Source organism: Hirundo rustica, chromosome 11 (genome assembly GCF_015227805.2).
Source record: "Hirundo rustica isolate bHirRus1 chromosome 11, bHirRus1.pri.v3, whole genome shotgun sequence".
In the NCBI taxonomy this organism is placed as follows: Eukaryota; Metazoa; Chordata; class Aves; order Passeriformes; family Hirundinidae; genus Hirundo; species Hirundo rustica.
Window position 1 is genome coordinate 19566618 of NC_053460.1, and position 17596 is coordinate 19584213.

A 17596-nucleotide genomic window follows, 5' to 3' on the forward strand; every position below is an offset into this window, starting at 1 on the left:
CGTAAATCATGAATTTTAGAAAAAAGGATAATTTAGACAAAGACAAAACTATAACAAAGCTCATCAGCTGTCTCTGAAAGCAAACGTGCCTGAGCTCCTGGTGGAGCAGGAGCTGCTGTGTTCCCCATTTCCCTGGGCCACTCCTGTCTCCCTGCAGAATGGGCTCCCTTTGAGCTGTGAGACTAAAGGAAATGGAAATTTCAACTGACAGGTTCCCCAGCTTTTGCATTTTTGCATAATATTGATAGTGCTGCACAACACAGACGAGGGGCTGTTCTTTCATCTTGCTGGAACAAACCAGCCTCTCTCCAACACACCCAGACAAGGCTCTTCGCTGCCCCCACCTGCTCCCTGTTTCTTACATGTTTACATGTAAAGTATGAAGATGACTGGCAAGTCTCTAATCAGGATCCAAGCAAATCTCTTTTCCCCAAATGGCTAAAAATATATATTTAAAAATAATTTAGTTTATCTGGTTAGATCCTAGTCTGTACTGATCCACATTTTCATTCCAGCCAGGGAAAGGGGACATCTGCCAATATCCACAACACATTGGAAAGAATTTGAATATTAATGAACTTTTAAAGGAAACAATCCTGTGTTGGACAAGAGCAGCTGATGGCCAGGTACTTTCTAATACACAGGATCATTTGAAAGCAAATGTTTTCAATGGTTCCTAGAGATCTTTCAATGAAAGATTTCTTCCTAAATTTAAGTTGATTAAATTTCTTCAAGCACTGCAACAGCCTCTTCTTCTCACACAGCTTCTAAAAGCAATGTTTGACACTTTCCATAAGGGAAATATGCATTGTAAAGACATATATGTATTTAAATGCATGTATCTTGATGAATTTATACATAAGCAGGAGTGATTTCCTCTGAAAGCACTCAGGGATGTGAAAGACTCTTGTTCAGAAAGCAACTCTTGTAGTAACTGCGTCATATACAGCGGCTGCAAAAATATAAAAGCAACCATCAAAACACAGGGAAGTAATAAATATTGAAAGAGGCAAATCATGTATGAACATACATTTAAATTGCAAAGAATAAAATGCCAAAATAAGCAAAAGAGAAAAAAAAAATCAGCCAGAACCGTACATTCTTAAATTTCCTACTAACTTGGCCAAAGTAATATCCCACAGGTGTTTTATCAGCAGCCTTTGATCTCACACTGTACTTGCAGGAGCAGGAACAGCTGTAGAATCACAGAATGGTCCCAAGCATTCTGAACAATGAAGGTACTCCCTCACTCCTGTCAGAGGAACAGTCCCAGCTGTTTGTTAAAAATCAAATAAGCATAAATAAAAATCAAATATAATCAGACGCTGAAATCTGTAAGAAAAGCCAGGAAGAAGGATGGTCTCATAGGTTCATGGAAGACACAAGCTGCCAGTTCCCCATCTCACTCCTGAAGAACTCTGGTAAAAGGACGGGAGAAGCATTTCATCTTCAGCACACAGCTAAGAGAACGAGGCTTGGGAGATCATGGCAAACCCCTCCTGCCTCTGGATCTGGCAGTATGAACTAAAGCAAAGCACTGCAGTGTATTCCATGGGCCCTTGGGCTGATCTCCAATGTTGCTCCAATGCTGTTTAGGCAGGGGATGCAAAGCACGACCACTGCTCAAAACCCAAAGTATCTTTATAAAACAAAACAAAAAAACCCAAAGCACAACTGATTAGATTTTTACCCCACCCCTTCCCCAAAATATCTCCTAACAGGTGCTATGCAGACACAACTGATGCCACCACAAAGGGATAATTTGTGGACAGTTCACCCACAGCTTGCAGAACATCTAATCTATCTACCAAGCACTCCTAGAAGGAGTTCATCAATTAACTATGCAGCCTCAGGGTAGAAAGGATCATCTAACTCCACATTCCAGTCTCAATTTAAACAAGTCATTTAGGCTGGGAAACTAAGCAAACTGCAACATCTAAAAAAAAAAAAAAAAAAAAAAAAAAAAGTAATGTATTAATCACACAGAAGCCTAAAAACCTCTGGGACTCCGACAGTACTTGCAAAATTACTGTTATAACATAAAACAGAACACTGGCACAATTGTATCTGTATTGTCCAAAGAAGTTGGTATAAATACTGTCCTTGAAGCTGACCTATCTTTTGCTAAGAATGACTTAACATGTCTGAGTGACTGAGTTGATTTGGTGACCTGTGTTTATGCAACCCAGTCTGAAAGTTTAATTCAGAATACAGCACCAAAATAGAGACTTGTACAAAAGGAATGTGCACCGCCAGCAGTTCTCTTCCTAAAACTCCTCGTATCTGAGAACACATTAGGCATCGCCAGTCAGTGTTTAATAGTTAGGTGTGCAGGAAATACAAAACACCAGATTTTCACAGAAAGCACTTAATTTTCTACACTACTGCCCAATGATTGTACTAGTTTATATAAGAAAATACATGTAGCAAATGTGTCCTAATAGAAAAAAAACCCCAGGTTAAGAGAGAACAACGGGCTGTTGTAAATACAGCATCTGTCAAAGTTAAATAACTACAGGCTGCATTTTTATCCACTTCATCCACAAAGTGTAAAATTGCTGGCGTTAGCAGGAAGTTTGTCCTCCCAAAGACAACCTACCACAGAACACAATTTTAGTTCTATTTAGTGTAGTTTACTCTTGCTACATTTCACAGCTCATTCTGCTGTTAGCATTCAAAATAAATACAAGCAAAATGTACACTTTACTCAGCATAAAGAACTCTCGTGCACAATATTAAACAGCAGGAGAAAGCAAAGCCCAGAGACCAAACTTAAACCAGATTTGCGTCTATTTTTAACGGAGTGAGAATTCGGATGAACTTACAGTAAGATTCCAGTTGATCTGGGGTATTCTTGTGTGAAGGTTCAGACTGAAGAGAAGCAGGAGAGCTCCGGTAACCACCAGTGCACTGCAGCTGACAAACTCAAAGAAATAAAGGCCCTCGCAAGGGGAGCATTCCATGATGGTCTCGATGCAGATGAACGCGGTCAATGCCAAAAGCTGGGAAGAAAAACAAGTGGAAAAAAAAAAAAATAAGTAGATTTCCACATTTTGAAAGTAGCCACAAGTATTCCTGAAATTTCCATTGGGAACATGATCGGTTTACACTCAGGAATGTGTGATTTCAGTTTACAACAGGGCACTGTCTAGGGAGCAAAAACAAAAGCAGAGTAATGTAAGATTTTCTGGATTTGTCCCATTCAACTAAGAACATTTGAGCAAAATTACAAGGACCCTAACATCAAAATGACCAAGACACCCCAAAAAGAATGAAACCCCTGCGGGCTGCTGGCTTAACATGCAAACAGCACCCCAAACATTTCATTCCATTTTTTACTCATGAGACACTATTCCAAAACTAGAAGATGGAATGCGTTTGTCAACTTCAAGCGGAATTACAGAGTATTAATGTTGTGTGATTGTGAAAGACATTTCAATAAAGATTATTACTTAAATTCATTACCAACTGAGTTCTAAATCGACTCAAAATAGAATAGATTCAGGATTTCTATCAGTGTCCAAAACTGCCTGCCTTTTTCACATTTATCATCATCAGTACACTGTATTTCATATTAAAACGTATTTAATCATTCGCTTATAGCATAATAAAACAAGCAGATATGAAGGAAAATCCCCTGGTGCTGCAAACACAACCGTGGAACTGGGATAATGATAGAGGGATAAATTCAGAGGATTTACTGGAAGAGTTAACACGTGTGCACTCTGAATTCAACAAGGGTTGAACTCACTGTTTAGGATAAAACCCTGACACTCACTGTACTTGAACACAGTCTGCCCAGTGGCCAAAACTAAAATATCCCCCGCCAGAGCCCAGTATCAGGCAGCAGGGAGAGCTGCCACCCATGGGCACACCACGGGCACACCGCATCTGCATGCGAGGGATCCCTCCTCAAACACAACTGACACAAGCCAAGCAGCTCCATGGATGGTTTGGGGGGTTTTGTTGTTTTGTTGGGGTTTTTGCTTTTTCAGGACAAGCAAGGAAGGCCTGAAGAGTGTTTTGCTTTGGTTTTCAGGACAACCACCCCCATCCACGCACTGATATTTTTTAAAAAGGATTCTCTTCTTGCTGCGCCGCAAAATTCTATCGAGGCTGCAGTAAGCACTTCAATCTGAGGATGAGGAACTAAGGGAGATACTTTCCTCAGAGCCAAATATTCAAGAATCTGAATGTTTTGCACAAATGTTAGTTCAGAATATTGACAGAAGCCAGGATAAAAACCGATTTCTGTTAAATCCTTCTTTGCCAGTTTCAATGTTCTGCAGATACACTGCCTTCAAGCACTTTTTATGCTTCATCCATTGGTTTGTCTTTGCGTCCCACAACAAAACTTGCAAAATTAAGAAAAAGGATTTTGAAAGAAGTCACCAAGAAAAATTTTTTTACGCTAACCTGAGCAGTAATTCTAAGAAAAGGACAATACCCCTCACGTTCACTTGCCACATACCTCAGAATACAGCAGAAAATGTAAATTTAAAACCAGATTAAAGCTCAGCAAAGCTACTTTAATAAAAAACCTGACGCTTTGTTGGAAAACCTCTCACAGTTCACGTAGCACACGTTCATTAAAGAGAGCAGATGTTACACTAATTTTTGTCAGCTAACAGAGCAGGCAAATTCATATCAAACAAATTCTCAATAGATATCCAGTGATTAAACACTTCAGGTTTTATCTTTTAGCTTCCGAAAGAAAGATCATGTGCGAAACGGAATATTCAGAATCAAAGCAGAATCAAAGTATGATTTCAGCAATGACACACATACAAAAAAAAAAAAATACTGATCAGACACAGCCTCATTGGAAGGTATTAGCATGTAATGAAGTTCACCTTCTCTGAAAACACAAGCCTCAAAACTGAAGATGACCATGCAATTAAAAAAAAAAAGCTTTAAAAAATAATCTTTGCTTTTTCAAGAAGGATCAACATCGCATATTAATGCTAAATGTTAGCCAGCAAAATTTCTGCTTCTGGATTTTCCAATGTAATAAAGTTTCTATTTTTCTTGCCACTATTTTTAATATATTATGACACTTGTAATTTTTTTTCTTTTAAAAGATATGGTTCTGCAATATTTTCTAGAAATACCGTAGCACAAGCCCCATTCATCTTCTCAAAACATGAACAACTCTGAATTGTGCCACCAACATTAGGCTGAAGGAGCCAAAATCTCTGGCACATCAGTTGTCGTGCTGTGCAACAACTCCAGTGTTTGGTTGATAAACTTTTACACTGACTCTTCTCCACACCAGGCAGCACTGCTTCTTCAAGACCTACACACCCATCTTGGCTGCCAAAGCTCAAAAGAGACCAAAGAGTTTCCTGCAACAGCACTGGAAATTAATCATGTACTGAAGAGGCACTTGGAGCAATGAACTCAAATAATCTTGTGTTATTTACATATTCTTAAATCCAGAATTAATAAACTCCCAAACAACTCCACATTTAGATTTCATTTCATCCCTTAAGGAACTATAAAATACATTTACCTGTGACACACCCTTCTAAGAAAAAAGCATTAGCTGTGCACACTTAGGCCTGACTTAACCCAAAGCATTTTAAATGCAAGTAAAGATGTGCCATCAGTTGAGGATGTGCAGCAGCAGTCCAGTGGCCTGGGGTGTGGCAGCCCAAGTCTGCTGATAAATTCATCAGACAGGCTGGGAGAAAACCTCAATTGCATCCCTGTCCGATGGAGGGACACAGGAAAAGGACAATACTCCCATGCACACAATTTATTTCTAACTCTTTGGTACTTCTAATAAGATTGCAGCTAAATCTGTTACTATTTTTCTTGCAATAAAAATATATGTCCTCCTTCTCAAAGACTCTACACGCTGCCAGTGCTACAGATGATACCCTCCTGCTACCTGCCACCCCTGTCTCACAGCACAGACATGACAAAAAAAGAAATCCACATTAACCACTACATCAGAAAAAGATCTGTTCTCTTACAGAAATTTCCCTTTTCCTAATCATAATAGAAATCTCAGTCCTCAATACAAAATATATTCTCTTTTAAACGTCAGGATAATCTTGTCCTACACATTTATAAACCTGCCATAAACATAATTCCAACTTGTAGTTACAAGTTATATGAAACTTCTATAAAATATACTTAGTTTCTTTCTTTGAAAGCAAACTACTCAGAATACATGAAATGAAAGTGAAATACATGGGGTTGATTCCACAGCCCCATGACTTACTCAGTGAGCTTTAAAGTGTTGTGCAAATGCCGCCTGTCGTGGGTTATGTAACCAAAAAAAAAAAAAAAAAAAAAAAATTCTATTTTTTCCATCTGTTGAAACCGGTTGGGGAGGTGTTTTCTTTATCTCTTGTATAACCCATTCCTCATAACTCCAGGGCAGAGGGGACGGGTGCCTTCTGTTAATGGGAAAGTTGTTAAAACCAGCTGGGGCAGTGTTCCTTATCTCTTCCAGGACCCATCCTCCCTGCAGGGGATATCTGCTGTTCATGGGCCATGGAGGCTCACTGCAGACTGATACAATTCCATCATCCATTGGGAGATGCTCCACCCAGTGGGAGGAGCCAACCATTCCTACCTAGATAAAAACTGAGTCACAACACCAGGGATCCTGTTTTCCACTGGATTTCTGGAGGAAGACTGGACCCATCTCACCACCACTGGACCCTTTTCTACGGGATCATCTCTATTCCAACAGAACCACATCTGTTTCTCAAGGAGGATTTATTTGGACTGTTTCCAATACCCTGACCAACAAGGTGCCAGGTTGTATTTCTGACTTGGTCAGGGTGTCTAGGATTTTTTTGCTTGTTTGTTTGTTTGCTTGGTTTTTTGTACTACTACACTTTTATTTTTAATATTCCTAGTAAAGAACTGTTATTCCTATTCCCAAATCTTTGCCTGAAAGCCTTAATTGCAAAATTATAATAATTTGGAGGGAGGGGGTTTACATTCTCCATTCCAAAGAAAACTCCAGTTGTCGCTGGCAGACACCTGTCTTCCTAAACCAAGACACAGCCACATGAACCAAAGCTGCTTCTCAAAGGCCATGGCTCATCCAATGGTAGGGTTCATTAAAAAAACCCCAACCATGTGCTAACATTCATTATCTTTGTGTTTTTTAATGTATGAAATAAATAACTTAGGAGGCCATGTACATAAATGAGGCAGTGAATTAACACAGAACATCCTTGGCTGGCACGGCCGTGAAGCAGTGAGTGTCCCACTGCAGACTGCAGCCAAGTCCCTTCTCCAGAGCTTTCTTGGCTCTTTTCCCTGCCACAGCTCACATTCCAGATACAACTGGTGCCTTGCCCTTCCATGTAGCCTACACACACTCTCCCGGGAAGAGGAAATAAAGATCAAGATCTTCCAGCCCTCCTGGGAAGCCTCCATGCTCCATCCAGGTTTGCACTGTTCCAGGTGACTGAGACACAGAGCTACAGAGAAAAAACCAACTCCCCAGCTGTTAAAGCTCAGTCCACGCTTCAAAACACTCAAAACCCAGAATCCTGCTTCTGCCTCCCACAACTGCAGTTCCAAGACAAGCTAAAAAACCCCAGAAAACCAGGGGAATGGCATTGTATCAGAGCACAGGTCTCGGATACAAAATATACCATGACATTTGTCCAACACAGGAGGGAACCCCCACTTTCAAATCACACATCTTTCCATAGTTTAGGGTGATGAGATTTGACAAGTTTTTCCACAAGCAGACATTTCAATGTTGGTTTACCAAGGAAAAATGAGAAGTTGAATGTGGTGGAAATCTCCTCTTACATGAATTACTGCTCTCTCTTACAAATAACACAGCAACAGTTTTCTCTGGCTGAAGCAAGAGAGAAAGTTTTCTCTGACAGACAAAACAAATATTTTCATCTGTTTTTCTCTGCACCGAGTACTTTGGAGAGTTTTCTATTCCACTCTAATTCCTCCAACACCCTAAATTTAGTATAGCCCTCTTTTACTACTAATCTTTCTCTTTTTAGCAGTTGCTTTTGATTTCTTTTCTACTTCCACTTTTCTTAAAGTAAGTACAGTGAATACTGCATTAAAACGCAACTTTATCATGATGGAAGTATCTCTAATTCTGGATGCTCAGGTCCATGCAGAGGTATCCCAGGCTACCTGCAGGAACACCAGGTCTCTTGTAAGAATCTGGTCAACAAAGCAGGCTCAGAAGGAACAAGGTATGCTCAGGGTAAGCTGAGGAAAGGTCTGGCTCTGCCAGCGCGTGCAATGCACCTCCAGGGCTGTGACAGAGCATTCCCTGCCCTTCATCCCCCATTTCCCCCCGCCACATCTCACAGGCAGGAGGAAAAAGCCCCAAGCGGAGGATTAAATATGAGATGTGCTTCCCAATTATGCCATTTTGTGCTTTTAGCCTTGAATAAATTGGCAAGCTGAATAAAGTGACAAATGTTACTGCCTGGGGTGCGCGGCACTGCCGAGGTAACTTCTGCACCAAACGGCACTGAGCCCCCAGAGCAGCTCCATGGAGCCACCACAAATTAGGACCACGGAATTCCGGAGAGAGAGCCTCTGCTCTGGGATCCAATGTCCTTGGAGTCAGCCACATCTGCCTCCTACCATTATTGCATTCATCTCAACTTTCCTGCAAATTCCCCTGGAGAAGGGCCCTTAATGAAGAAATCATCTGCCTCAGGGCTATATAAATGGCTCATATTTACATCACTATCTTGGCAACACAGGCACATCAGACATAAAACACTGTATTTCCCCAAAATGGAGAAAATGTGCTGTGTCAGGTACCGACGCTGAAAAAGAACTTTTAGGAGGTTGCTAATGGTGTATTTTCCATTTCAGAATACGTTGTGTTATATTTTTGAGGGAAAAAAAAATCAAAGAACTTTGCATTCAAAATTTAAAAAAAAAAAGACAGTTCTGCAATGAAAACAAAGTAAAAAATTAGTTTTCCTGTTTATCTAAAATATTACCACAGAAAGCCTTATTGTGTGGTTAAATGACATAATTACGCATGGTTTCCAAAAACCCACAAAATGGTCAGCATTTTTTCTGCCTGAAAAATACCCACAGAATTTTAGTAAAAATGTCACACTAGCAAGACATTTTTACATCCAGACTGTTTAAATTAATGGTACAGCAGAATACACATGCACAAAATAGGAAAGAAAATATTGCTTTTACACCGCTTAAAGTATCTGAAGACATTGAACCTTCTTGAATTAAAACCTAGATTTATTGTTCTCATTTACTTGGCCCAGCAGTCCCAACTTTATGCATGAAATGAAGCTGGTCTCATTCCTTGCAAAGCACATGCATTTCCCACATCTAAAACAGCTGGCACAGATATGAATATTTGGGATCATATGGCTCAAACACAGTCCTGCTCCTCCAGGAGGAAAACATCTTTTACCCTAAGCAAAAAATGACTGATTTCCCGCCTGCCTCTGGTCTGCATCCTCAAGACTCCATGAAAACTGTTATTAACTCTGGTAAGAGGCTGCAAGGGGCCTTAAATTACAAAGGAGCATTAAACTTTTCCTGCAAGACAGAAAGTTTAGGAAAACAACACTTACCTGAGGGAAGCTTAAGCACCACCAGTGACTCAGCACCCAAATAAACTAACTTGTGCTCTGATGGCACAAATACAATCAAACAAACCCAGAGAAATTCAACCAGGCCTCCCAAGTCACCTCTGATCTGCTTTGGGTAGTGACAGTAGGAACAAAAGCAGAAAATATGAGTTTCAGATCATCATTGCACCTCTAGTGTTTTACATGGAGCTGCAAAGTTTTTATTATTTCTTAGTTCACTTTTGGCTGTAATGTGGCAAAACTTCAGCGCATTAAATACTGTCGAATCTTTACTAAATCAGCTGATCTTTTGCCACCTCTAGCAGTTTTCTATAACCCTAAGATTCAGCTGACTTCCCCTTCTCAATTTAGGCAAAAGACTAATCCTAAATACGGAACATACTGCTGAGGCCTGAAACGTTTTGATGGTGTATTAGGAGAAAGGGGCATATTTTAGAGTGAGGGTAATCAACACTCAAAATCAACAACAGAATGGTATTTGTTTTGAAACATTTATGGCATCAAAACTAATGCTTATTCTACAAAAAAAAAAAAAAAAAAAAAAAAGCTGAACTACAGTGAACAGAACAAATTCTCAACTGGCTAAAACAGAAATGCATCAATTTTTAAAGTGAACTTAATCATAGAATCTAGAACAACAAAAAAAAAAAGCTGCAGACAAGATGTGGTGACTTATTTCCTGCTAACTGCATTAGCAGACTTTTGTTATTGCTTGAACACACTTATACAACCAACATTCTTATCTGAGAGATAAATGCAAAACCAATTCCAGTTCAAGTACCATTAAACACACTGTAGGTTTTGACAGATAAAATAAAATCAGTTCTTCCTACGAAAACAAAAACAATGACTCGCCCCCCTTAAAAAGTCTGATTTAGATGTATTTTAGGTTTTATCCAACAAGCAGATGACAAAAAGAACCACTGAACAGCATCTGAAGCCAAGGCACATTGCAAGGAGTTTTTTGTTTTAGGCACATGGTATTTCCCCACTGAAATCTGAATGAGATTCAAACAAACCTTCCAGACTAGACAAAAATTAATGTAGTATGCCACCTGTCCCATAAAGAAAAGCCCATCAAAAGCTTTTTAGCAACCCCACCCTAGAGGAAGGTTCATTTGAAGACCATGCAGAGAGCCATGCTTTTAACAAAGGCAAACAAAACATGCAAAACATAACTGGCTTCTCCCACCAATTTCTCTCCACAGGAACCTGTGCCTCCAGTCCCCAGAAACTCTAATTCTTGTGTAGCACAAATCAAAATATTTTCATAAGCAGCAGATCTTTCAAGACAATAATGAACAAAATCCCAACACAGAGTCTCACATGTCTAACTTTCCCATTCATATTCTCCATTAATCACTTCATTCCTGAACAACCCAGTGAACAACTCATAAATGGAAAGGTTTATTCTGTATCTACAGTACATTAATTATGCCAATGGCTACAGTGAGCGTCATCAAACAGAAAAACTAAGGGAGGTAGATGGTTCTTCAGCCCTTTTTCACCAAATCCTGATACCTGAGGCTTAATTTTCCCATTCATTGTCTCATGCTCATTCTGGCAGTGTCTGCAAGCAGAGTTTATACAGCCATCTCCAATTCCCAGGCAGGACAAGCTGGTGTGGTAACGATGCTCCCTGGTGCCAGATAGGGCAGGTTCCTCAAGGCAGGTTCCTCAAGGCAGCTGCAGCTCACCAAGGTCAGGCAGTACAATTCTCTCAAGGAGCCTCAGTGTCCCCCTGCCTGCCCCAGAGGAGCAGGGAGAGACAGGCCACCAGCCCAGGGAACTCTGCAAACAAACCACTGCAGTGTGCCCAGACCCCAGAACAGGGCTCCAGGGTGCCGATAAAAACCATAATTAAAGCACTCACCAACGCTGAGTGGAAAATCTTAAACAGCAGTACTATCCAGCTAGGTTTCTTCAAGTCCAATTTTATCACAATCTGACCAGCACTTGCATATCACATTCTTCAACGAGACAGGCAAAAATAGGTCAAAGAAACCATCATGCATTTCTTTGGTGCCACACTGAATGTAATTCTGTATGCACTGAGTCATCTGCATCTTCTTCAGCCACTGCCAGCTGCAAGTAGTGGGGGAAGAAGGGAGAATAAAATATTTCCCATGAGCCCCATTTACTGCTATAGTCCTACTCATGCAGGCTTTACCACAACAGTAACACAGAGTAAAAACCAGCTACAGGTAACAAAATGGAGAATAAATCCAGTTCAACTGCTCTGTTAGCAAGCCTCACTTTCGGGCACCAAAGAGGGAAATAAAACCTTCCTTAAAAATCAATGCCAAAGCCCGTCAGGCTTACAGACTAATTTAATAGTTAGTGTCACTGAAGTCAACAGTCACCAGTTCTGTATCAGCATTCATGGGTTGTTAGTAACACCTAGCTCAGCAGGTACCTCCCAGCACCTTTCCCTCCCCAACCTCCCAGCAAGGCTGAAGTCTGCTCTCCTCTCCACTTCCTGGCCATTTCCATTAAGTCAAGCTGTAAGAATGCAGAGCCTATCATATCTTTGCTATTTAAACAAAATGAGCAGATATAGCTGCCCTGTTCTTGTCTTGGGGTTGCACACACACACTGCTGGAATACAGCACATTACTGAGATCACATTTGCACGGTTTTTAAATAAAGTACAAAAATCCCTATTGCTTCACTTATGAGAATTCTCTATGCAGCTTCTAAAAAAGAGAAAAATCAACACTTCTGAACTGGTTCATGTTCCCATCCATGTTCAGAGGCCAGCCTGTGCTGGAAACCTGGCTAGTCAAAACAATATTAAAACACAGTACTGTAAATCCGGTAACAAACAGATAAATTAAGTGATTTATTAGTTTTAAGAAGTAAAGGTATAATCATAACAATTGTCAAGTATTTGGTCTGCACAGCCTCTAGTTTAACTAGCCTGTTTGGCTTTTTAAAAACTGAAAGTTCTATTTTATCACTATCAGAATCAGTCTGTTATCTTTTAAAATCCCATTTAATCCCAATTATGAGTAAACATCAAACATACCACAAATATTAAAACAAGAGAAGAATTTTAATGAGAAAACAGTGAAGAACTTAAAGTAGTCCTACGGAATCCACTGAAATTTTTTGGGTTTGTTTTTGTTTAGAGGAAATGGTGCAAAATGTCCTTGCAATCCCAACATTCCCAGGACGGTAACCCGAAGGCCCCCTTAGATGCCATGCCTTAAAAGGCAAAAAGAGCGCAGACATCCTGGTGAAAGAGAACATTAAAACAAGAGATGTGGCCAGGACACGCAGAGCACTGCCAGCTGTGCCAGGGAACGCTGCTCGGACCGGCTGACACAAGGGATGCAGGAGTAACTCCACCAAAGCAGCAGAGCCCCCAGATGCCATTGCCTAACTGCAAATCCCGGGATTTTTTTTAAGTGGAGAGCAGCCATGCCCCAGGCTGCAGCAGCCTCAGCCTACAGCCTGGAAAATGCTGTGAGCAGCACAGGGCCCCTGCAGCGCTGCCCCCACCTCCGGCACCACCCTGCACACCAGGGGCTGCACGCCAGCCTGCGACGGTGCAGCTGCACTGCTCCCAAAGCACTTCAGGAACGTTACTAACCACACCAGCATCTCAACTTTAAATATCACTATGTTTAACAGAAACTCTCGTCTACATTAGATAAAGTTTCTAAGCATTAAATGCAACAATTAGTTTCTTTTAGAAGAGTGTGTGATCAAATACCTAATTAATCTATTCACAACATTCAAGAGGCAGCATCACCTTCTAGCATGAAAAATAATTTCCTGAGAAAAAAGTTACTACAGATTGTTAAAGACATGGACAACTTAAGCATTTAATAATATTCCCCACCATGCTCGTTGCCTTCTTGTCACAAGCATTTCAGTTTAAAAACGTACAAAAGCACAGAAAATTCCTAATATGGAAACGGTTGTAGTCAATTCATAAAATAATTTGGAAGAAAATTGCCAGACCTGTTTTGAGTAGTGCTGTATCACTGGCAGATTTACAGCATTTGAAAACATCCTGGGATAGCTTCAGTGAAAGTCACAGCAGAAGCAGTACCTTGTGCAACTCAGACGCGGCACAGGACATGCTCCTCCTCACTGGCACCGCTGGGCTTGCAGGCTCTCCCGAATGAAGCAAACCATCCCAGCCAGGTCAGCTCACCTGCAGCCTCAACACCCTGGGAACATACGAGCTAAAGAAAATCTAAAGACGTGCAAGTATCACCACCTGAGTATCAAGTTAGGTATTAACAGAAATTTATCTGGATACTGGAACACTAGTCTGGGTGAAAAGGCATCATATTCTTCCACAAGCTAAGGCATTACAAACCAGAGCCTTAATTACAGTTCATTAAGCATCATAGTCAGGAATCTGATACTCTGAGTATAGTTCCCAGTTTAATTTGCACACGGTGAGATTAAAACATCAGAGGATCTCTGCTCACCTGAACCCCCACTGTGGACTGTGAGTGGCCCCCCCCCTCTGGGGGAGAGCTACACCAGCTCTAGGACCTCTGCCCATTGTCAGCAATATTTCTGACCCATCTTTTCTCTACTCGTGGCTGGATGTTCTTACATCTATTCCACAACAGGTTGGTGTTATCCAGCTTTTGCTTCCCTCCTCCCATATTCTGGAGCTGACCGTACAAGTTCCAGGGAAACCTAAACATTACTTCCATGTATTGGAAGCAACTACACAAATCATCTGAGAATTAGGTGACTTTTTTAAAAAAATAAGAATGTATTTTTAATTGCAGCTCTAATAAATGGCGACTTTAGCACTACAGAACAGCAGCTGACCCATTGTTAAGAGGATGCCTCGGAGTGGCTCCCTGGAACAGAGGCTAGGCAAGGTTAAGAGAATAAAAGTGGTTATTTATTAAAGACCTTGAACAGGTACACCAGTCAGAAGCCTCCAAGAGGGTCTGCACCCAAGATGGACAATGGTGACCAGTTTTTCAGACAATTATAAGTTTGGTCCATTTATATATCAGGGGTTAATCCCCCAATTACAGCTTCAGGTAATGGAGCCATATTCCCCTGGGTTTGCCCCCCACCGCCCCAATTCACTTTTGTCTATACTTTTCAGGGCCTGAGGCTGTAGGGTGTCCTTGAATTTCAGGCCTAAAGGGATTGTTTATCTGACCAAATGTGAAGAGAGTTAATTAACACTCTGTATGGAATTTATATACTAAACAGGATTTGAAAAATATAGAAGCTAACATTCTACGCATCAAGATGTCTCTTCATTGTGTATTTGGTTTTCTTTGTATTCAAAATTTCAGTACAAAATTATTTGCTGAGGTCCTGAATCAAGAGAGATTTTGATTAAATGCAATTTTGAGCACAGGATGATGATGGCTACTGAAAAGTATGCAAGTTGATTTGACAAAACAATGCACTAACTCTCAACAGAAGTAACAGATTCCTCCAACACTGATTATGTTACAAGAAAAACACAACCTCTTAAATTTCTAGTCCTTGTCTTCTTATCTCCAGATGATAATTAAATCACTAGGGACCCTCATCAACAAAAAAATATCACCAAAAACATTACAAGAAGTAATGTTTCTTATTTCCAAGCTTTCCAATTATTAATACCGTGAGAACTAATTAGTGCAGTGTCTTGGTCTGGAAGACAGGTATCTACTAGGGAGGGGTGGGGCCTCTCTAGGAATGGGAATTCCAATCCCTTCCCTCCAAGTTATTATAATTTAGAAGATTAAAGAAGCTTTTCAGGCAGAAGTATGGGGAAAAGAATAACAGTTCTTTACTAGTAAGTATAACAAGGCAAACAAACAACAACAACTCCAGCATTAGTAATAAACAGAACCAGGAACCTCGAGGGGCTTTGTCTCCCAAAGCCCGGGGCAGTCTGATCCCTTGGGACCCCGAGAGCACCGAGCTGGAAGGGTGGAAGCTCCGGGGCTGGTGCTGCAAAGGCAGGATGTCCTGGCAGGCAGGGCAGATGTCCCAGGCAGGCAGGGGGTGTCCCGGCAAAGGGGGCAGTGCTGAAGAAACTGCGACTCCTGGGCAGGGCTGGCCCAGCTCCAGCAGGGCAGGAGAAGGAGCTCAGAATTCCTGGGCACACCAGCAGATAGATGATGGGAGATCTCCCAGGGCCGGACTTTCTGTCGACAGTGGACTCCTCCCACAGCCAGCAGCAGCCTGGCCATCCTCTCTAATGCTGAGAGCAAACAGAACCCCCAGCCCCCCCCCAGTCCTGTCCTTTTCCTGCCCCAAAACTCTGTGATCTTCCCCCTCCTGATGTCTTTTGTATTGGTCAAACACCATCTAAGCACCAGCACTCTGCCTCTTAGCAACTTATGGGGAAAAATTCTTTAAGGCAAAGAGGAACAAACCTAATCCCCAATATGCAGCGTATCTATTACCATTACACTGGTTCATAATGGAAGGGAAAAAAAATACAGCATACTTAGTACAGACATTGTAGGAATTTCTTCTGAAATCAGAATTTAAAAACTATCCACCATCTTAAGAGGAAATTATTAACAGGAATTTGGAATTTACTGGCAGGAGGATATGATCCCATGGCCAGATGGTAGTTAAAGAGACACCATGAAAGAAACCAAAACCTACTTACCTTTCTGCGGGAAGACAGCCACAGTCATTTCTTTAGTTGTTCATAGGAAAAATAAAAGGCAAAGCTAAACAGAGTTATATTACTCTTCCACAGTAAATGTTAGGATAAAAACATCACCACACAGCAACGTAGATCTGCAACCTCTAAAGAGAAATCTTTTTGAAGAAAAATTAAGAGTTTCAGAGGCACTGAAGAGACACCTGAAGAGGATTTGTAAGCATATTGGTGCATTACAAATTTGATCCTCTCAATATGATATGATAACAGCCTTTTTCTAAGACCAAATACCAGAGATCACCAGTATCTGCTGTGATACTCATCATCTTCTGAACAAGCTACAGATGCCCCCAAAAATCAAAGTTCAGCACATGACACAAAAAAAAAAATAAATCACAATGCTTTCTTACAGTAACATACATTCATTCTCTGGAGAGTATAAGAGAATAAAAAGATGGATGATTCAGTTCATCAGAGAATGACTATAAGTTGCCAGTGTGATCCTGGGATGAGAGAGGAGAAGCGTCTGGAAAAGTGCCGTGGCTCAGAGCGGTGGGAGCCAGCCCAAAGGCCAGCCCTGCTCAGGCTGGGCTGCTGAGAGCCCGGCCCGGCCGGCACACGGGGCACAGAGGGCACAGAGCCCTTCGTCCAGCACTGTCCAAACCTCCCTGTCCTCCAACAGCAGCAACAGGGCTGGCTGAGGGCACAAGGGGTCATGAGCACTCAGAGCAAGTGGCAGCAGAAACACAGGAACCAAGAGCTACAAATTGCTCAAACTACATCCACAATGAGGAGGAGGAAGGCTCCTATCCCTCCAAAGTGCAGAATAAATGAAGAGAACAAAACCTTAAGGCGAATCCGTCACCTATGAATAAAAACGGCAGGTACAGGGCTGCTGGGGACCCAAAGTTCTCTCTGAGGCTGGGGTGTCTCCTGAAGTGCTCTGCTTTTCACCAGGAGCACCGAGTGCTTGCCACCGGGACTGACGGCCTGACTGCTGTGACCCCACTCAGAAGCTCACCCTCTGCCCTCTGTTAACTCCCTGGAATTGAATTAACGCCCCACAGACAGAACCCTAAACTTCTCAACAAACAATGCAAAAGCAATCTCCCCTCGCTCACACCGATCCAGCGGTCCCCCGGTAACCTCCCTGACTTACAGATGGAGCTGCCTGGGAGCCACCTGGCTCCTGCTCCAGCCACCCATTCCCAGCCCAGAATCACAGCCAGGGCAGGGGCAAGGGAGCAGGCAAGTCAGACAGGCCCCCAGATGTGCCACATCACACACAGGGGCGAGCTTGGGGGCTCCAGCTAATCCTCCCCTCCAGCTGAGATGCTGAGCTCAAGACACAAGAAGGCAACGGTAACTAATTCTGAGATTACTGAACACCTCAGAATGGCTTTCG

At 41.7% G+C, this 17596-nt stretch overlaps 1 protein-coding gene across 2 annotated transcripts in view; it reads right to left on the reverse strand.

The window, feature by feature from the left end:
- CMTM4 (CKLF like MARVEL transmembrane domain containing 4) overlaps window positions 1-17596 on the reverse strand; it is a 30614-nt gene that overhangs the window by 8160 nt on the left and 4858 nt on the right. For both annotated transcript variants that reach the window (XM_040075057.1, XM_040075056.2), the window contains exon 2: window positions 2826-3002. In XM_040075057.1, the coding sequence (XP_039930991.1) occupies window positions 2826-3002 (177 nt within the window). The remainder of the gene's footprint in view (window positions 1-2825; window positions 3003-17596) is intronic.